We start from the raw sequence: 23,046 nt of genomic DNA, 5'->3' as shown, positions 1-23,046 counted from the left end.
CCTTAGCAATTTGTTACTTCATTCAGAAGAACCATAGGATGGCAGTCACAACCAGTTCCTGTTAACTAAAGGAGAAAAATACAATGACTCTAGTATTATAAGAGGCGTATGGTAGGTGGGGGGCCCTTTAACAAATTTTTTATTTCAGACCAGGAGCTTCACATTACACCTCTGGCTTAGACTTAGATTGCTCTGTTAGCTAAACAATGCATCTACAGATATCAATAGATTAGAATTTATGAAATGACTACTACTGCAATTTACTTACGCAGGGCAGTATTGGCAAACATAATAGTAAATCATTTCCTGCTTGGGACAATAAGCTAGTGCACAACCCATTTTATAGGTTCTGTACCAGACGAGCTGAAAGAAATGAGGAAAGAAAGGAGCTTATTAGAATGCAAAGTAAACAGACACACAAACGCATAATCAAAAGAACAGAAGTAGATCTACAGCACTGATTTGTCTGTTGGCTCATCTTGAGGGTCCAGGTCTTGGAAATATCACCAAGGATGGTGCTCTCCTTTACCATATTTTGAAATACAGATGTAGCAAACATTAACTTGACAATGCATTATATACACTGTTGCAGCAAACTTTAAAATGACACTTAAAGGGGTTATGCCATGATTAATGAATAGTGGAATGGTGAAAAAAGCAGCTCTCACCTGCTTCCTGCTATGCAGAGCACGGACAAGAGCCTCTGGATTTGGCTGTTCAAACGATAGTCCAAAAACCAGAAATCAAGCTCTTAATCCAAAAGCAGGGAAACTTTATTTCAACGGTTTAAAAACCTCTGTTACAGGAAATGTAGTAGTTACGCTTTTCAGACCACCTCTATTCTGGGTCCTTCATCATGACATACTATACACTCAGTGAATGCACTATATATGCTCTCCCACCACCTGGCCCCGCAATTAGCAGGTCACATGGTTGGAGCAAGACAGGCAATCAAAAGGACATATGTGCACAGATATAAAATAGTGATTGTGCTGAATAAAATCTTATTAAAACTTCAAAAAAAAAATAAACTCCATTAATATTGCAATATTAAATCATGTCTCTTATTGAGACCAGTTGGATGACAGGTTGCTAGTTGGAACATCCAATATGCCTCCCTATTCAGTAATTTTCTCTTATGATCTCCTCCTCTTTGCAGGTATTGTAACACTTTCTATGTCCTGTGCCCTAAGTCCAGACGTATTCCGACCATGCATAACCGCAAAGTGCAGACTGACCGCAGACACGTTGCGGCTCTCATGGTGGGGAACATCTGAAATATGCTTGCAAATTCTGGTTTTAATTTGGATTAAAAGCTGGGTTTCCAAGTGTGTTTTTGGACCATGATTAATGTATATTATGAAAATCTGACATCATACAGTACATGACAATCTTTTTCTAAGAAAGCTAGAACCAGCCCATTGGTCACATGGATCCAGAGATCTCCCAACTCATTGCTCCAGTTGCTCTGTTATATTTATTTATAGCTGCCAGCTCTGGGGTTTGTCCTTTCAGCTTTAGCGCTCTATTACAGCTCAGAGAGATATGTCTTTTCTGCTGAAGTTCTCTCCCTATCACAGCTCAGGGGTATATCTTCTTTCACCTACAGCTTTCTCCCTATCACAGGTCAGGAGGCATGTCCTTTCTGCTGCAGCTGTCTCCCTAACACAGCCCAGGAGGCATGTCCATTCTACAGCAGCTCCCTCCCTATCACAACTCATGGGTAGGTCCATTCTGCTGCAACTCTTTTTCTATCACGGCTCAAGGGGCAAGGTCCTTTCTGTTGCAACTTTTTCCTTATCACTGATCACGGGTGTATCCTGTCTGCAGTTGCTCTCTCCTTTTAACTGTCGCAGCTTCTAACTGTAGACATGGCTGGTGGCAGTTGAAGGATGGAACTAAGAATGTATTACCACCTGAGCCATGTTATCAAGGTGGACAGAGCAATAAGGAAAAGAACCAGGTGACTGTGTACAGATATATTTTATTGTAAAAAAATAAAGAAAATAAATAAAAAGTGGTTATACAAAATTTTCAATTAGTTGCAATTACAATTGTATTCAGACCCTGGTGCTGGTTTGAAAAATATAGGATATACCTTTAACGTAACAAAAGCAATTGAAAAAGTCCTTTGCTACAACTGTGTGTTTATCACCTTATAAGCGTCAAGTTAATAATTGCTACATCTGTATAGACGAAAATCCAAAAGCAACCAACGAGTGGATATTAAAAATACTGCAGTCAGAGGCAGGACAATTATGTACTGTATCCTGTGTATACAGCAGCAGTCATGTAGTACATGAAGATTAGGTGACAACTGCAGGCAGTTCTATTCTCCTCTTGACATGACATGAAAAAGGATGCAAATCGGTAGAAGCCCAGGGGAATTCTATGGGTTCCATCAGGCGCTGCTGGTGCCCATTGTACAACGGATCTGTCAGTGAGTCATGGAAGCCAGATGCAAGTGTGGACAGAGCCTTTCACAAAGTAGATCCAGATAGAACAGTAATAGTAAAAGTCATGATAGTACTGGTAGTGGTGGTAATACTGGTAGTAGTGGTAGTGGTACTATGGCAGTTGTAGTGGTAATAGTAGTAGTAGTAGTAGTAGCAGTAGCAGTAGATGTAGTAGTTGTGGTATTGGTAGTAGTAGTAGAAGTAATTAGTAGTAGTGGTGGTAATGGTGATGGTAGTAGTAGTTAGTAGTGGTAATAGCAGTAATAGTAAAAAGTAGTGGTAATAGTAGTAGTTGTAAAAGTGGTAAGGGTAGTTGTAGTAGTGGTGGTAGTAGTAGTAGTAGTAGTAGTAGTAGTGGTAGTAGTAGAGGTAGTGGTATTTGAAGTGGTAGAAGTGGTGGTGGTGGAGGTAGTAGTATGATGAATGGTAGTAGTAGTAGCTGTAGTAATAATACTAGTAGTTAATCGTCATAGTAGTAGTAGTAGTGGCAGTGGTGGTAATGGTAGTAGTGGTAGTTGTAGTAGTTATAGTAGTAGTGGTGGCAGTAGGAGTGGTAGCAGAGGTAGTAGTATTGGTGGTAGTGGTATTAGTAATATTAATAATACTAGTAAGTGGTAGTGGTATCAGTGGTACAAGTAGTAGTGTAGAGGTGGTCGTAGTAGTAGTAGTAGTAGTGGGGGTGATAGTAGTAGTGGTAGTAGTGGTGGTGGTGGTAGAAGTAGTAGAAGTAGTAGTTAGAAGTGGTAATAGCAGTAGTAGTAGTGGTAGTAGAAGTACTAGCAGTAGTAGAAGTAGTAATAGTAGTGGTAGTTTTTGTAGTGGTGGTAGTAGTAGTAGTAGTAGTGGTAGTAGTAGTAGTATGAGTGGTGGTAGTGGTGGCGGTGGTAGTAGTATTAGTAATACTAGTAGTAGTGTTAGTAGTAGTGGTACCAGTGGTAGTAGTAGTAGTAGTAGTAGTGCTGGTGTATGTAGTAGTAGTGGTAGCAATAATAGTGGTAGTGGTGGAAGTAGTAGTGATGGTAATGGTGGTGGTGGTAGTAGTAGTAGTGGTAATAGTTGTAATGGTAGTAGTAGTAATGGTGGTAGTTGTATTAGTAGTAGTGGTGGTAGTATTAGTAGTAATAGTAGAGGTAGTAGTAGTAGTTTTGTAGTAGTAGTGGCAGTGGTGGTGATAGTAGTAGTAATAGTGGCAGTGGTTGTAGTGTTAGTAGTTGTAGTAGTTAAAATAGTAGTAGTAGCAGTGGTATTAGTAGTAGTATTGGTAGTAGTGTTGGTGGAAGTAGTAGTTGTAGTAGTAGAGGTGGTGGTATTAGTAGTAGTAATGGCAGTAATAGTAGCAGTGGTAATATAAATAGTAGTGGAGGTAATAGTGGCAGTAGTAGTAGTAATTGTAATAGTAGTAGTACAGTAGTAATGTTGGTGGTGGTGGTAGTGGTGGTGATAGCAGCAGTAGTAGTTGTAGTAGTAGTAGTAGTTAGTTGTGGTAATAGAAGTAGTATTAGTAGTAATAGTTGTAGTAGTAGTAGTGGTAGTTGTCGAAGTGGTTATATTGCTGGTAGTAGTAGTGTTAATAGTAACACTAGTAGTAGAAGTGGAATCAGTGGTAGTATTAGTAGTAGTAATGAGGGTGATAGTAGAAATAGTAGTAGTAGTGGTGGTAGTAATAGTAGTAGTAGTAGTAGTAGAAGTAGTAGAAGTAGTAGTAATGGTGGTTGTGGTGGTGGTGGTAGTAGTAGTAGTAGTAATAGTAGTGGTGGTGGTAGTAGTAGTAGTAGTAGTAGTAGTAGTAATAGTAGTGGTAGTTATAGTAATAGTAGTAGTAGAAGTAGTAAATAGTAGTAGTAATAGTAGTGGAAGTATAAGCAGAGGCAGAAGTAGTAGAAGTGGTGTTAGTAGTAGTTGTTGCTGCAGTAGTAATAGTAGTTGTAGTGGTAGTAGAAGTAATTCCAATAGCAGCAGTGGTAATAGTAGTAGTAAAAGTACTAGTAGTGGCAGTGATAGTAGTAGTTTTAGTTGTAGTAGTGGAAGTAGTAGTGGTAGTAGTTGTAGTAGTAGTGGTAGTTTTAGTAGTAGTAGTAGTGGTAGTAGTGGTAGTAGTATTAGCAATGGTAGTAGTAGTAAAAGTGGTAGTAGTGTTGGTAGTAGTAGTTTGAGTGGGGGTAGTAGTGGTGGAGGTAATAGTAATTGTAGAAATTGTGGTGGTGGTAGTAGTACTACTAGTAGTAGTGGTATCAGTGGTAGTAGCTGTAGTAATGTTGGTGGTAGTAGTGGTGGTGGTGGTAGTAATAGTGGTGGTAGTATTAGTAGTAGTGATAGTAGTACTTGCATTAATAGCAGTAGTGGTGGTGGTAGTAGTAGTAGTGGTAGTAATAGTAGTAGTTAAAGTTGAAGTGGTAGTAGTGGTAGGTGTATTAGTTGTGGTGGTGGTAGTAGTGATAGTATTAGCTGAAGTAGTAGTGTTGGTAGTGGTAGTGGTAGTTGCATTGGTAGTGGTTGTAGTAGTAGTAGTAGTAGTTTTGGTAGTGATAGTAGTAGTGCTTGGGTTTTAGAAGTAGTAATGGTGGTAGTAAAAGTGGTAGTGGTAGTGGTAGTAGTAGTAGTGGAGGTTTTAGTAGTGGTAGCAGTAATAGTGGTAATGGTTGTGGTAGTAGTAATAGTCGTAGTAGCGGTATGGGTAGTAGTAGTGGAAATAGTAGTATTATTAGTAGTGGTAGTAGTAGTAGTGTCAGTGGTAGTAGCAGTATTAGTAGTTGTGGTAGTAGTAGTGGCAGAAGTAGTAGTAGTAGTAAGAGTAGTGTTAGTAGTATTAGTGACAGTAGTTTTATTGGTAGTAGTAGTGGCAATGGTGGTAGTAGTAGTAGTAGTAGTAGTAGCAGTAGTAGTAGAAGTTTTATTAGTGATAGTAGTAGTAATGGTTGCTGTAGTAATAGTAGTAGAAGTGGTGGTAGTAGAAGTTGTGGTAGTAGTAGTAGCGGTATCAGTGGTAGTAGTAGTGGTTGTGTTGGTTTTAGTAGTAGTAGTAGTAGTGGTAAAAGTAGTTTTAGTAGTACTACTAGTATTAGTAGTGGTTTTAGTAGTACTACTAGTATTAGTAGTGGTTTAAGTAGTGGTAGCAATAATAGTGGTAGTAGTTGTAGTAGTAGTAGTACTTGTAGGGGTAGTAGTAATAGTGGTGATAGTGGCATTATTATTATTATTATTATTAGTAGTAGTAGTAGTAGTATTAGTAGTAGTAGTAGTAGTAGTAGTAGTAGTAGTAGTAGTAGAAGTGCTTGTAGTAATTTTATAGTAGTATTTGTAATGGTAGTAGAATTGGTTGTCATGGTAATAGTACTAGTAGTGGAAGTAGTGATAGAGGAAGTAATAGTAGTGGTAGTATGGTAGTAGTAGTGGCAGTGGTGGTAGAAGTAGTAATAGTATTAGTATCAGCAGCAGTGGTTGTAGTGTTATAGTAGTAGTATTAGTAAAATTAGTAGTAGTAACAGTGGTAGTAGTAATGGTGTTAGTGGTAGTAGTGGTGGTGGTATTAGAAGTTGTAGTAGTAGTGATATTGGTGGTAGTAGCTGTAATAGTGGCAGTAGTAGTATTGGTTGTGATAGTAGTGGTAGTAATGAAGGCAGTAGTAGTGGTAGTAGTAGTAATATAAGTAGTAGAAGTAGTAGTATTAGTAGCAGTAAAAGTAGTTGTACTAAAGATAGTAGTAGTAATGGTGGTGGTAGTAGTAGTATTAGTGGTGGTTATTGTAGTAGTGGTAGTTGTAGTAGTAGTGGTGGTGGTAGTAGTAGTAGTGGTGGTAGATAGTGATAAGCGGCAGGTGCCATATTCGATTTCGATGAAATTCGCGAATATTTGATAGAATATTCGTTTTATATTCGTCGAAATCGAATATTCGTCATTATTCTTGTTATTGCGATTAATATGCGATTTAAATAATCGTGTATTGCGATTTTAACTTAAAGGCTACTCTCCTATTGAAATAGCAATGCGATTAATTCAAGTTATAATAATCGAATTTCGATTTTAGCTTAGCACTGCTATATTCCATATTAGGCATATGGAATATAGCAGTGCTAAGTTAAAATCGAAATTCGATTATTATAACTTGAAATAATCGAATTGCGATTTCAACGTAATTCTCAAATCCGACAGTACATTCTAGTATATGGAGACGTTCCCATGGTGATGGGACGCTCCATGAGCACAGAAGTCTGCAGAAGCGGCAACGGGCACTGACTGGAGCAGTCAGGAAGCCAGGAATCCGAAGGACAGGTAAGAACAACTTTAGGGAAGTGTCAAAGAAAAAAATATAACAATAAAAAAAAAAAAAAAAGAATATTCGAAATATCGAATTTATATCACTATATTCGAAATATTCGCGAATTAGCGAAGTGCCGATATTCGCGAAAAAAATTTGATTTTCGAATATTCGCGCTCAACACTAGTGGTAGAGGTAGTAGTAGTAATATTAGTAGTAGAAGTGGTAGTAGTAGTAGTAGCAGCAGCAGTAGTAGTGATATTAGTGGTAATAGTATTACTAGTAGTAGTGGTAGTAATGGTATCAGTAGTAGTAGTGGTGGTTGTGGTAGTAATAGTAGTGATTTTAATAACAGTAGTAGAAGTAGTGGTAGTGGTGGTGGTGGTGGTGGAGCTGGTGATAGTAGTGGTGGTGGTGGTGGTGGTAGTAGTAGTAGTGATAGTAGTAGTGGTAGTAATAGAGGTGGAAGTGGTATTAGTACTGGTTGTAGTGATAGTAGTAGTGGTATCAGTGGCACTAGTATTAGTAATATTAGTGGCAGTATTAGTGGAGGTGGTGGTAGTAATAGTTGTTGTCATGGTGGTAGTAGTAGTGGCAGTAGTAGTAGTAGTAGTATAAGTAGTTGTTAGTAGTGGTAATAGTATTATTATTATTATTATTATTATTAGTAGTAGTAGTAGTAGAAATATTAGTAGTTTTGGTAGTAGTGGCAGCAGTAGAAGCATAACTAGTAGTAGTAGTAATAGTAATAAGAGTGGTAATAGTAGTTGTAGCAGTAGTGGTAATAGTTTTAGTAAAAGTACAAGTAGTGACAGTGATAGTAGTAGTAGTATTAGTAGTAGTAGTAGTAGTAGTAGTAGTAGTAGATGAAGAAGATATAGAAGTAGTTGTAATAGTAGTAGTATAAGTAGTAATAGTAGAAGTAGTCTGTAAAGGTGGGAGTAATAGTAGTAGTTGTATATTGGTTGTAGTAGTAGTAGTAGTAATAGTAGTAAAAGTGGTAGTAGTAGTGGTAGTAGTAGAAGTCTTTAGTGATAGTATTACTAATAGTAGTACTGGTAGTATTAGTACTATTATCAGTGGTGGAAGTAGTAGTGGTAGTTTTGGCGATTGCAGTTGTTATTGTCGTACTAGTATTGTTTTTTTTAGTAGAAGTATTTTTTAGTAGAAGTGGTCATTGACATAGTGTTAAGGTAAAAGCAGCATGAGGAGACCACAAAGTGGCTAATTGACATAGTGTTGAGGTAGCAGCAGCTAGGGGAGACCACAAAGTAGTGAAGTGGCAGCAGCATGAGGAGACCACAGAGAAGTGAGTTGGCAGTTGCATGAAGAGACCAAAGAGAAGTGAAGTGAAAGCAGCATGAGGAGACCACAGAGTGGCTCAGTGACATAGTAATGAGGTGGCAGCAGCATGAGTGACCACAGAGTAGTGATATGGCAGCAACATAAGGAGACCACAGAGTAGCCCATTGACATAGTGTTGAGGTAGAAGAAGCATGATGAGACCACAGAGTGGCCCAGAGACATTGTGTTGATGTAGCAGAAGCATGAGGAGACCACAGAGTTGCCCAGTGGCATAGCGGTGTGGTGGCAGCAGCATGAGGAGACCACAGAGTGGCCTAGTGACATACTGTTGAGGAGAGACTGCAGCACCAGCAACTTGGCCAGGAGCATGTTTAGCTTCTGCGCCGTTGGATGAGTGGACACATACTGTTGTTTCTTGGCAATCACTTTGGTGTTCGATTGCTGATGGAATGACTGACGAGGAGTAGGAGGAGCAGGAGCATCAGGACCAGCAGATGATGGGAAGGACAGACAGTTTTCTTTGGCTGAAGTGGTGGAGCCTTGACTGCATGAAATTGGGTGCATGCCGATGGGTGATGCAGCGGTTGCTGCAGCAGGCTGGACCACCGTATCGGAGCCACGGTTCTCCCAGGCCACTTTATGGTGATGCTGCATGTGTTGATGCAGGGCCGTCGTTCCAACATTGGCACCCTGCCCACACTTTACCTTCTGCCAACAAATTCGGCAAATGGCCATGTTCACCTCTTCTGGTGGCTTAACAAAAAATTGCCACACTGCTGAGTATGGCATTTTCCCCCCAACAATCCGTACTAACTGCCTGCTACCACGGTCTCTGTAAACCTCTGCACCTCTACTTCCCAGGCAGGTAGTCTCCTACAAAGCAGGCGGTCTTCTTCGGGCACGTTTGATTCCCGACCTCCCACTGCTGCCACCCTGCTGACTCCCAGCCATGCTACCACCTTGCTGGCTCAACCGCTGCCTCACGCGCAAGCTGCCACCCTCTTCTCCTGATGATGATGAAGCCCCTTTTTCACCTGGCTCCCAATTTCGATCGGCTTCATCATCATCCACTTCTTTCTGCATGTCACTCATGTCCCCCTCAATGGTCTCAGGGCCAGGAGCCTGACAGCTTGCAACATCAGCTCCCATGCGACTCTCATCATCGCTACTTGCCTGCCTACCAGAGGAAGCGGCAAATCTCTCCTCCCGATCTTGGCTGGGCAGTAGCTGCTAACTGTCCTCTAGTAGCTTGTTCTCGCTGAAAAGTGGAGCAGAGCCTACAGCATATAATACTTCTCTAGCAGAGGGAACCGAAAAGGACAAAGGCAGGTTGAGGACAGGTGAGGGCACAGGGCCTGCTCCTGGGCCATGCCATCTAAGCATTGTATCCGAAGAACCCACCGACTCTTGGCTGGGGGTGTCTGACGTCACACAAAGTAGAAGACTGCATCAACCATTTAAGCACCGCTGGGTTGCTGGTTAAGACATAACCGCTAGATGACACCAGGAACTCAGGCCTCTCGCTGCAACTCCTGCTGCCACCCCCCCTTCTTCTGCTGCCTGCGACAGAAACATTTTAGCCACTGCCTCTTCCCTTTGAAGGGCATGTCACTTGTCTGTCTGACATACAGATAAAATAATTAAATTGAAAGGAAATTAATACACTTCAAAAAAAGCTGTAGAACAATGTAACTTGACTGCAGAGCGGCAAATAAAACGTACTTGTTTTTTCCACTAATACACACCAAAAAAGGCTGTAGTACAATGTAACTGCACCACAGAATGGCAAATAAGAGGTCCTTATTTTACACTTTTACACCCCAAAAAAGGCTGTAGTACAAAGTAACTGCACCACAGAACGGAAGATGAGATGTACTTTATTTTTACACTTATATACCCCCAAAAAACCTGTAGAACAATGTAACTGCTCCCCGATTCTTTTCATAATTACTTTTAAACCCATCTTACAATACATAAGACAAACTTGTGAGATAAGAGGATTGATCTGTGGAGATTTAGAGATTAAACAAGCGGCTTTTGCAGATGACTAGAGATGGCCTTGCGGTTCGCCTGACGGTCGTTTAGCGGCGAATTTTGCTCGTTCGCAGTTTGTTGAACAGGCGAACATACAGTCAGGTCTATAAATATTGTATGTATTATTCCCTAATTATTCCAATTAAAATGAGCAGATAAAAGGTCCAGAGTTCATTTCAAGTGTGCTATTTGCATTTGGAATCTGTTGCTGTCAACTCAAGATGAGATCCAAAGAGCTGTCACTATCAGTGAAGCAAGCCATCATTAGGCTGAAAAAACAAAACAAAACCATCAGAGAGAAATCAAAAACATTAGGCGCCGCCAAAACAACTGTTTGGAACATTCTTAAAAAGAAAGAACGCACCGGTGAACTCAGCAACACCAAAAGACCCGGAAGACAACTGTGGTGGATGACCGAATAATTATTTTCCCTGGTGAAGAAAACACCCTTCACAACAGTTGGCCAGATCAAGAGCACTCTCCAGGAGGTAGGTGTATGTGTGTCAAAGTCAACAATCAAGAGAAGACTTCACCAGAGTGAATACAGACGGTATACTACAAGATGTAAACCATTGGTGAGCCTCAAAAACAGGAAGGCCATATTACAGTTTGCAAAAAAAAAAACCTTCACAGTTCTGGAACAACATCCTATGGACAGATGAGACCAAGATCAACTTTTACCAGAGTGATGGGAAGAGAAGAGTATGGAGAAGGAAAGGAACTGCTCATGATCCTAAGCATACCACCTCATCAGTGAAGCATGGTGGTGGTAGTGTCATGGCGTGTGCATGTATGGCTGTCAATGGATCTGGTTCTCTTGTATTTATTGATGATGTGACTGCTGACAAAAGCAGCAGGATGAATTCTGAAGTGTTTCGGGCAATATTATCTGCTCATATTGAGCCAAATGCTTCAGAACTCATTCGACGGCGCTTCACAGTGCAGATGGACAATGACCCAAAGCATACTGCAAAAGCAACCAAAGAGTTTTTTAAGGGAAAGAAGTGGAATGTTATGCAATGGCCAAGTCAATCACCTGACCTGAATCCGATTGAGCATGCATTTCACTTGCTGAAGACAAAACTGAAGGGAAAATGCCCAAAAAACAAGCAGGGACTGAAGACAGTTGCAGTAGAGGCCTGGCAGAGCATCATCAGGGATGAAACCCAGTGTCTGGTAATGTCTATGTGTTCCAGACTTCAGGTTGTAATTAACTGCAAAAAATTTGCAACCAAGTTTTAAAAAGTGAAAGTTTGATTTATGATTATTATTCTGTCCCATTACTTTTGGTCCCTTAACAAGTGGGAAGCACATATGCAAACTGTTGTAATTCCTACACCGTTCACCTGATTTGGATGTAAATACCCTCAAATTAAAACTGACAGTCTGCAATTAAAGCACATCTTGTTAATTTCCTGTAAAATCCATTGTGGTGGTGTATAGAGCCAAAAATGTTACAATTGTGTCGGTGTCCCAATATTTATGGACCTAACTGTACGGCGATGTTAGCTGGCACCATATTCTTTAGCATTGTGCAGAACTTTGGCAAATGATACATCCATCAGGTGGGACAGGACAGCCAATTGAGACATTCCAACACATGGACAAAACCCTATTCTATAAATAAACCCAATCTGGCAGCCATTTTACATTCTGTCTTTTGTAGGGAGAGGTTGCTGTGTGGAGCAGGGACAGCAACTGGTGTGATATTCCTGTGGCCACCCCAAAAAAAAAAACTGATTAAGGGGTGTGATATACCCGATTCCAGCAAATACTCATTAGGGGGTTCTATATACCTGTTTCCATAAAATCTTGTTAGAGGTGATTGATATACCGGCTTCCACCAAATATAGATTGAGGCCTGCAATACATCGACTTTCATAAAATATTGATTAAGGGGTTTAATATCCTGGCTTCAAGATATAAGGGGCTCTATATACCTGTTTCCATAAAATCTTGATAGAGGGAATTGATATACCGGCTTCCACCAAATATTGATTAAGGAGTTTGATATCCAGGCTTCCAGCAAATACTCATTAAGGGGTTCTATATACCTGTTTTCATAAAATCTTGATAGAGTGGATTGATATACCGGCTTCCACCAAATATAGATTGAGGCCTGTGATACACCGCCTTCCACTAAATATTGATTAATTAAGGGGTTTGATATCCCATCTTGCAGCAAATGCTCATTAAGGGGTTCTATATACCTGTTTTCATAAAATCTTGATAAAGGGGATTGATATGACGGCTTCCACCAAATATAGATTGAGGACTGTGATACACCGGCTTCCACCAAATATTGATTAAGGGGTTTGATAGCCCAGTTTCAAACAAATACTTATTAAGGGGTTCTATACACCTATTTCCATAAAATATTGATAAAGGGGATTGATATACCGGCTTCCACCAAATATAGATTGTGTCCTGCGATACACCGGCTTCCACCAAATATTGATTAAGGGGTTTGATATCCTGGCTTCAATAAAAGACTTATTAAGGGGTTCTATATACCTATTTCCATAAAATCTTGATAGAGGGGATTGATATACCGGCTTCCACTAAATATAGATTGAGGCCTGCTATATATGGGCTTCCACCAAATATTAATTAAGGGATTTGATATCCCAGCTTCCAGCAAATACTCATTATGGGGTTCTATATACCTGTTTCCATAAAATCTTGATAAAGGGGATTGATATACCGGATTCCACCAAATATAGATTGAGGCCTGAGATACACCGGCTTCCAACAAATATCAATTAAGGCTATAAGCAAATATTCATTAAGGGGTTCTACATATCTGTTTCCATAAAATCTTGAGAGAGGTGATTGATATACCGGCTTCCACCAATTATATATTGAGGCGATACATCGGCTTTCACCAAATATTGATTAAGGGGTTTGATATCCTGGCTTCAAGATATAAGGGGTTCTATATACCTGTTTCCGTAAAATATTGATAAAGGGGATTGATATACCGGCTTCCACCAAATATAGATTGAGGCCTGCGATTCACCTTCTTCCACCAAATATAGATTGAGGCCTGCGATACATCGGCTTTCACCAAATATTGATTAAGGGGTTTGATATCCTGACTTCAAGAAAAGACTCATTAATGGGTTCTATATAAATATTTCCATAAAATCATGATAGAGGGGATTGATATACCGGCTTCCACATAATATAGATTGAGACTTGCTATACATGGGCTTCCACCAAATATTAATTAAGCGGTTTGATATCCTGGCTTCCAGCAAATACTCATTAAGGTTCTATATAAATATTTACATAAAATCATGATAGAGGGGATTGATACACCGGCTTCCACCAAATATTGATTAAGGAGTTTGATATTTCAGCTTCCAGCAAATACTCAATAAGGGGTTCTATATACCTGTTTTCATAAAATCTTGAGAGATGGGATTGATATACCGGCTTCCACCAAATATAGATTAAGGAGTTTGATATCCAGGCTTCCAGCAAATACTCATTAAGGGTTCTATATACCTGTTTAAATAAAATCTTGATAGATGGGATTGATATATAGGCTTCCACCAAATATAGATTGAGGCCTGTGATACACCGGCTTCCACCAAATATTGATTAAAGGGTTTGATATCCTAACTTGCAGCAAATACTCATTAAGGGGTTATATATACCTGTTTTCCTAAAATCTTGATAAAGGGGATTGATATGACGGCTTCCACCAAATATTGATTAAGGGGTTTGATAGCCCAGTTTCAAACAAATACTCATTAAGGGGTTCTATATACCTGTTTCCATAAAAATATGATAGAGGGGAATGATATACCGGCTTCCACCAAATATAGATTGAGGCCTGCGATATATCGGCTTCCACCAAATATTGATTAAGGGGTTTGATATTCCAGCTTCAAGCAAATCCTCAATAAGGAGTTCTATACACCTATTTCCATCAAATTTTGATAAAGGGGATTGATACACCGGCTTCCACCAAATATTGATTAAGGGGTTTGATGTCCTGGCTTTAAGAAAAGACACATTAAGGGATTCTATTTACCTATTTCCAAAAAATCTTGATAGAGGGGGTTGATATACCAGCTTCCACCAAATATAGATTAAGGCCTGCTATACATTGGCCTACACCAAATATTAATTAAGGGGTTTGATATCCCAGCTTCCAGCAAATACTCATTAAGGGGTTCTATATAGCTATTTCCATAAAATCATGATAGAGGGGATTGATATACCGGCTTCCACCAAATATTGATTAAGGGGTTTGATATTCCAGCTTCCAGCAAATACTCAATAAGGGGTTCTATATACCTGTTTCCTTAAAATCTTGATAGAGGGGATTGATATACCGGCTTCCACCAAATATAGATTGAGGCCTGTGATACATCGGCATGCACCGAGCCCAGTGACGTCCGATGCTCGCGCGAGACTTCGCTCGGCCGTCAGGGAGGGGGAGGAGAGGGATGAGACGCTGTGGGCGGTTAGGGATTCTGGAGGAAGGCGTTTTGGGCACTGTAAAAGGGGCGTTACTGGGCACACAAAGGGGACCATAACGCCCCTCTGGGCACCTTCAGGGTTTTATAAAAGTCGTTTTTCTGCAAAACTACTGGACGGATTACAATATAGAACAGCACAACCGATTCAAGGTAAGCTGTGGAGCATGACTGATTTAAAATCTGAATTTGTGTTATGAGAGGTGACAGAATCCCTTTAAGGGGTTCTATATACCTGTTTCCATAAAATCTTGATAGAGGGGATTGATATACCGGCTTCCACCAAATATAGATTGAGGCCTGAGATACACCGGCTTCCACCAAATATTGATTAATGGGTTTGATATCCAGGATTCCAGCAAATACTCATTAAAGGGTTTTATATAACTGTTTTCACAAAATCTTGATAGAGGGGATTGATATACCGGCTTCCACCAAATATTGATTAAGTGGTTTGCTATCCCAGCTTCCAGCAAATAATCATTAAGTGGTTCTATATGCCTGTTTCCATAAAATCTTGATAGAGGGGATTGATATACCGGCTTCCACCAAATATAGATTGAGGCCTGTGTTACACCGGCTTCCGCCAAATATTGATTAAGGGGTTTGATATCCAGGCTTCCAGCAAATACTTTTTAAGGGGTTCTATATACCTGTTTCCATAAAATACTGATAGAGTGGATTGATATACCGGCTTCCACCAAATATAGATTGAGTCCTGCGATACACCGGCTTCCACCAAATATTGATTAAGTGGATTGCTATCCCAGCTTCCAGCAAATAATCATTAAGTGGTTCTATATACCTGTTTCCATAAAATCTTGATAGAGGGGATTGATATACCGGCTTTCACCAAAAATAGATTGAGGCCTGCGATACACCAGCTTCCACCAAATATTGATTAAGGGGTTTTATATCCATGCTACCAGCAAATACTTAATAAGGGGTTCTATATACCTGTTTCCATAAAATCTTAAGAGGGGGTTGATATACCGGCTTCCACCAAATATAGATTGAGGCCTGCAATACACCGGCTTCCACCAAATTATGATTAAGGGGTTTGATATCCTGGCTTCCAGCAAATACTCATTAAGGGGTTATATATACCTGTTTCCATAAAATCTTGATAGAGGGGATTAATATACCGGCTTCCACCAAATATAGATTGAGTCCTGCGATACACCAGTTTCCACCAAATATTGATTATAGGGTTTGATATCTCAGCTTCCAGAAAATACTCAAAAAGAGGTTCTATATAACTTCCACAAAATATAGATTGAGGCCTGCAATTCACAGACTTCTAGAAAATATTGATTAAGGGGTTTAATGTCCAGGCTTCTAGCTAATACTTATTAAGGGGTTCTCTATACCTTTTTACAAAAAATCTTGATAGAAGGGATCAATATATTGGCTTCCACCAAATTCATATTGAGGCCTGCGATACACTGGCTTCCACCAAATATCGATTAAGGGGTTTGATATCCCAGCTTCCAGCAATTACTCATTAAGGGGTTCTATATACTTGTTATAATAAAATCTTAATAAAGGGGATTGATATAACGGCATCCACCAAATATAGATTGAGGCCTGCAATTCACCGACTTCCACAAAATATTGATTAAGGGGTTTAATGTCCAGGCTTCTAGCTAATACTTATTAAGGGGTTCTATATACCTGTTTCCGCAAAATTTTGATAGAGGTGATTGATATACCGGCTTCCACCAAATATAGATTGAGGCCTGCGATACACCGGCTTCCGCCAAATATCGATTAAGGGGTTTGATATCCCATCTTCCAACAATTATTCATTAAGGGTTTCTATATACCTGTTTCCATAAAGTCTTGATAGAGGGGATTAATATACCGGCTTTAACCAAATATAGATTAAAGCCTGTGATACACTGGCCTCCACAAAATATAGATTGAGGCCTGCGATACACCGGCCTCCAGCCACATAATTATTTGTTCTTTTCTGTCCGGTGAATGCCCAATGTTTGTGGCCTGTACTAAACTGGCCTGCAGTAAAATTGATATTCAATGTCCATCTAATATACCTCCAGCAACATAATTACTTGTTCTTTTCTGTCCGGGGAATGCCTAATGTTTAGGGCCTGTACTCCACTGGCGTGCAGTAAAATTGATATCCAATGACCGACTAAAATACCTCCATCCACATAATTACTTGTTCTTTTCTGTCCGGTGAATGCCTAATGTTTGGGGGCTGTACTCCACTGGCCTGCAGTAAAATTGATATCTAATGACAGTCTAATACACCTGTAGCCAAATAATCACTTGATCTTTTCTGTACGGTGAATGCCTAATTGTTGGGGCATCGGAGGAATTCAACACCTATGATGACCACGTCTTATCGAATGCAACCTATTATCATTTGCCATTTATTCAAGAGGGGGGATTTCGTTAGCCATGTATTTAATCAAATTTTATATTTTTAGCTCTTTTAAATATATGTATTTGACATGTATTTGTACTGGCCTACATACAATTTTTATCTAGCGACCGTCTAATGTACCTCCAGCTACACAATCACTTGATCTTTTCTGTCCGGTGAATGCCTAATATTTTGGGCCTTTACTCCACTGGCCTGCAGTAAAATTGATATCCAATGACCGTCTAATATACCTCCAGCCACATAATTACTTGATCTTTTTTGAATGTCAAATGCATAATTTTTGGGGCCTGTAATCCAACTGGTCAACAGTAAAATTGATATCCAATGACCATCTAATATACCGCCAGCAACATAGTTACTTGTTCTTTTCTGTCCGGTGACTGCCTATGGTTTGGGGCCTGTACTCCACTGACCTGCAGTAAAATTGATATCCAATGACTGTCTAATATACCTCCAGCCACAAAATTATTTGTTCTTTTCTGTCCAGTGAATGCCTAATGTTTTGGGCCTGTACTCCATTGGCGTGCAGTAAAATTGATATCAAATGACCGTCTAATATACCTCCAACCACATAATTACTTATTCTTTTCTGTCCAGTGAATGCCTAATGTTTGGGTCCTGTACTCCACTGGCCTGCAGTAAAATTGATATCTAATAACCGTCTAATACACCTCCAGCCAAATAATCACTTGATCTTTTCTGTACGGTGAATGCCTAATTATTGGGGCCTTGGAGGAATTCAAAACCTGTTAAGACCACGTGTTATCGAATGCAATCTATTATCATTTGGGGTTTATTCAAGAGGGGGGATTTTGTTAGCCATGTATTTAATCCTATTTTATATTTTTAGTTCTTTTAAACTTATGTATTTGATATATTTGTACTGGCCTACATTACAATTTTTATCCAACGACCGCCTAATGTACCTCCAGCTACATAATCACTTGATCTTTTCTGTCCGGTGAATGCCTATTGTTTGGGGCCAGTACTCCAATGGCCTGCAGTAAAATTTATATCCAATGACCGTCTAATATACCTCCAGCCATATAATTACTTGTTTTTTCCTGTCCGGTAAATTCCTAATGTTTGGGGCCTGTTCTCCACTGGCCTGCAGTAAAATTGATATCCAATGACCATCTAATATACCTCCAGCAACATAATTACTTGTTCTTCTCTGTCCGGTGACTGCCTAATGTTTGGGCCCTGTACTCCACTGGCCTGCAGTATAATTAATATCCAATGACCGTCTAATATACCTCCAGCCACAAAATTATTTGTTATTTTTAGACCGGTGAATACCTAATGTTTGGGGCCTGTACTCCACTGGCCTGCAGTAAAATTGATATCCAATGACCGTCTAATATACCTCCAGCCACATAATTACTTGTTCTTTTCTGTCCGGTGAATGCCTAATGTTTGGGGCCTGTACTCCAGTGGCCTATAGTAAAATTTTGATCCATTGATCGCATAATATACCTCGAGCCACATAATCACAATTTCTTTTATGTCAGGTGAATGCCTAATTTTTAAGGCCCGTACTCCCGTGGCCTAAAATAAAATCTTTCTAGGCTCCAGCAGGGCACATTTCTGAGAATTTCCCTTTAACCCCTTAAGGACCTAGGACGTACCGGTACGCCCTATTTCCCGAGTCTTTAAGGACCCAGGACGTACCGGTACGTCCTGACTTAAAATCTATATTCCGGCGCCCCAGGGGTTAATTGGAACGGGATTTCGGCTGAAATCATTCAGCCGGCATCCCGTAACAATGCAGGGGGGGGGTCATTTGACCCCCCCGTATCGGCGATCCCAGAAACCGCAGGTCAATTCAGACCTGCGGTTTGCTGAAAATAAATATTTTTCACCCCCCCCCTGCACTCCTGCACGCAGGCGGTGGGGGCGTTGCGGGAGGCGGGCGGTGCGGCAGGCGGGATCGCGATCCCCCGCCCGCCTCCCATGAACGATCGTTGGCTTCTAGTGGTTGTACCAGGGTGCCAGCACATTGCTGGCACCCTGGTATAAACGGCTGACATCTGTGAAGATGTCAGCCGTTTAACCCTTTCCATACCGCGGTCCGTACGGACCGCTGTATGGAAAAAGTTAACTGTCATCGGTCAGGGAGCTCCCTCCCTCTCCATCGGGGGGCTGCTGTGCCTTTGCAGCCCCCCGATGGAGAGGGAGAGAGCCCCCAGAGAGCCCCCCTCAGCCCCTTGCTTACCCTTCCCCGTCTGCGAAGTTCTGAGCAGACGGGGAGGGTTCCCATGGCAACAGGACGCCTGCTCAGGCGTCCTGCTGTCCATGGTGCTGAACAGATCTATGCTAAAAGCACAGATCTGTTCAGTGTAAGTAAAATACAGTACAGAACAATATATATTGTTCTGTACTGTATTATACAGACACCAGACCCACTGGATCTTCAAGAACCAAGTGGGTCTGGGTCACAAAAATGTAAAAAAAAGTGAAAAAAGTTAAGATAAAAAAAAAAACATTTATCACTGAATAAAAATTAAAAAAATAAAATAAACTACACATATTAGGTATCGCCGCGTCCGTAACGACCTGATCTATAAAATGGTCATGTTACTTTCCCCGCACGGTGAACGCCATAAAAATAAAAAAATAAAAACTATGAGAAAATTGAAATTTTGCCCACCTTACTTCCCAAAAAAGGTAATAAAAGTGATCAAAAAAGTCGCATGTACGCCAAAATAGTACCAATCAAACCGTCATCTCATCCCGCAAAAAATGAGACCCTACTCAAGATAATCGCCCAAAAGCTGAAAAAACTATGGCTCTTAGACTATGGAGACACTAAAACATGATTTTTTTTTTTTCAAAAATGAACTCATTCTGTAAAACTTACATAAATAAAAAAAAAGTATACATATTAGGTATCGCCGCGTCCGTATCGACCGGCTCTATAAAAATATCACATGACCTAACCCCTCAGATGACCACCGTAAAAAAATAAAAATAAAAACAGTGTAAAAAAAGCCATTTTTTGCCATCTTACGTCACAAAAAGTGTAATAGCAAGCGATCAAAAAGTTATATGCACCCCAAAATAGTGCCAATCAAACCGTCATCTCATCCCGCAAAAAATGAGACCCTACTCAAGATAATCGCCCAAAAACTGAAAAAACTATGGCTCTTAGACTATGGAGACACTAAAACATTTTTTTGGTTTTACAAATGAAGTTATTGTATAAAACTTACATAAATAAAAAAAAATGTATACATATTAGGTATCGCCGCGTCCGCGACAACCTGCTCTATAAAAATACCACATGATCTAACCTGTCAGATGAATGTTGTAAATAACAAAAAAAAAAAACGTGCCAAAAAAGCTATTTCTTGTTACCTTGCTGCACAAAAAGTGTAATATAGAGCAACCAAAAATCATATGTACCCTAAACTAGTACCAACAAAACTGCCACCCTATCCCGTAGTTTCTAAAATGGAGTCACTTTTTTGGAGTTTTTACTCTAGGGGTGCATCAGGGGGGCTTCAAATGGGACATGGTGTCAAAAAAAACAGTCCAGCAAAACCTGCCTTCCAAAAACCGTATGGAATTCCTTTCCTTCTGCACCCTGCCGTGTGCCCGTACAGCAGTTTACGACCACATATGGGGTGTTTCTGTAAACTACAGAATAAGGGCCATAAATATTGAGTTTTGTTTGGCTGTTAACCCTTGCTTTGTAACTGGAAAAAAAATATTAAAATGGAAAATCTGCCAAAAATGTGAAATTTTGAAATTGTGTCTCTATTTTCCATTAAATCTTGTGCAACACCTAAAGGGTTAACAAAGTTTGTAAAATCAGTTTTGAATAGCTTGAGGGGTGTAGTTTCTTAGATGGGGTCACTTTTATGGAATTTCTAATCTAGGGGTGCATCAGGGGGCTTCAAATGGGACATGGTGTCAAAAAACCAGTCCAGCAAAATCTGGCTTCCAAAAACCAAACCGCGCACTTTTCACTCTACGCCCTACTGTGTGCCCGTACAGTAGTTTACGGCCACATATGGGGTGTTTCTGTAAACGGCAGAGTCAGGGCAATAAAGATACAATCTTGTTTGGCTGTTAACCCTTGCTTTGTTAGTGGAAAAAATGGGTTAAAATTGAAAATTAGGCAAAAAAATGAAATTTTCAAATTTCATCCCCATTTGCCAATAACTCTTGTGCAACACCTAAAGGGTTAACGACATATGTAAAATCAGTTTTGAATACCTTGAGGGGTGTAGTTTCTTAGATGGGGTCACTTTTAGGGAGTTTCTCCTCTAGGGGTGCATCAGGGGGCTTCAAATGGGACATGGTGTCAAAAAACCAGTCCATAAAAATCAGCCTTCCAAAAACCAAACGGCGCACCTTTCACTCTACGCCCCGCTGTGTGGCTGTACAGTAGTTTACGGTCACATATTGGGTGTTTCTGTAAACGGCAGAGTCAGGGCAATAAAGATACAATCTTGTTTGGCTGTTAACCCTTGCTTTGTTAGTGGAAAAAATGGGTTAAAATGAAAAATTTGACAAAAATATGAAATTCTCAAATTTCCTCCCCATTTGCCAATAACTCTTGTGCAACACCTAAAGGGTTAACAATGTATGTAAAAGGTATGTTTTGAATACCTTGAGGGGTTTAGTTTCTTAGATGGGGTCATTTTTGGGTGGTTTCTAATATGTAAGCCTCGCAAAGTGACTTCAGACCTGAACTGGTCGCTAAAAATTGAGTTTTTGTAAATTTCTGAAAAATTTCAAGATTTGCTTCTAAACTTCTAAGCCTTATAACATCCCCAAAAAATAAAATATCATTCCCAAAACAATTCAAACATGAAGTAGACATATGGGGAATGTAAAGTCATCACAATTTTTTGGGGTATTACTATGTATTACAGAAGTAGAGAAACTGAAACTTTGAAATTTGCTAATTTTTTTCAAATTTTTGGTAAATTAGGTATTTTTTTGTGCAAAAAAAATAATTTTTTTGACTTCATTTTACCAGTGTCATGAAGTACAATATGTGACAAAAAAACAATCTCAGAATGGCCTGGATAAGTCAAAGCGTTTTAAAGTTATGAGCACTTAAAGTGACACTGCTCAACATTCACAAATATACATTTCTGACATTCAAAAACGAAACAAAAACAAATCAGTGACCAATATAGCCACCTTTCTTTGCAAGGACACTCAAAAGCCTGCCATCCATGGATTCTGTCAGTGTTTTGATCTGTTCACCATCAACATTGCGTGCAGCAGCAACCACAGCCTCCCAGACACTGTTCAGAGAGGTGTACTGTTTTCCCTTCTTGTAAATCTCACATTTGATGATGGACCACAGGTTCTCAATCGGGTTCAGATCAGGTGAACAAGGAGGCCATGTCATTAGATTTTCTTCTTTTATACCCTTTCTTGCCAGCCACGCTGTGGAGTACTTGGACGCGTGTGATGGAGCATTGTCCTGCATGAAAATCATGTTTTTCTTGAAGGATGCAGACTTCTTCCTGTACCACTGCTTGAAGAAGGTGTCTTCCAGAAATTGGCAGTAGGACTGGGAGTTGAGCTTGACTCCATCCTCAACCCGAAAAGGCCCCACAAGCTCATCTTTGATGATACCAGCCCAAACCAGTACTCCACCTCCACCTTGCTGGCGTCTGAGTCGGACTGGAGCTCTCTGCCCTTTACCAATCCAGCCACGGGCCCATCCATCTGGCCCATCAAGACTCACTCTCATTTCATCAGTCCATAAAACCTTAGAAAAATCAGTCTTGAGATTTCTTGGCCCAGTCTTGACGTTTCAGCTTGTGTGTCTTGTTCAGTGGTGGTCGTCTTTCAGCCTTTCTTACCTTGGCCATGTCTCTGAGTATTGCACACCTTGTGCTTTTGGGCACTCCAGTGATGTTGCAGCTCTGAAATATGGCCAAACTGGTGGCAAGTGGCATCTTGGCAGCTGCACGCTTGACTTTTCTCAGTTCATGGGCAGTTATTTTGCGCCTTGGTTTTTCCACACGCTTCTTGCGACCCTGTTGGCTATTTTGAATGAAACGCTTGATTGTTCGATGATCACGCTTCAGAAGCTTTGCAATTTTAAGAGTGCTGCATCCCTCTGCA

General features: G+C 40.2%; 1 protein-coding gene across 1 annotated transcript in view; it reads right to left on the bottom strand.

The window, feature by feature from the left end:
* Nucleotides 1-264: 264 nt before the first annotated feature.
* Nucleotides 265-23,046, bottom strand: part of LOC120998974 (cysteine-rich secretory protein 2-like) — a 37,686-nt gene continuing 14,904 nt past the window's right edge. Inside the window, exon 5 of the mRNA XM_040429850.1 lies at nucleotides 265-363. Within this exon, the coding sequence (XP_040285784.1) occupies nucleotides 265-363 (99 nt within the window). The remainder of the gene's footprint in view (nucleotides 364-23,046) is intronic.

The sequence above is a fragment of the Bufo bufo genome, chromosome 4, assembly GCF_905171765.1.
Source record: "Bufo bufo chromosome 4, aBufBuf1.1, whole genome shotgun sequence".
NCBI lineage: Eukaryota > Metazoa > Chordata > Amphibia > Anura > Bufonidae > Bufo > Bufo bufo.
Note: the sequence above shows the minus strand (reverse complement) of the source record. Positions and strands in the feature narration are given on the sequence as shown.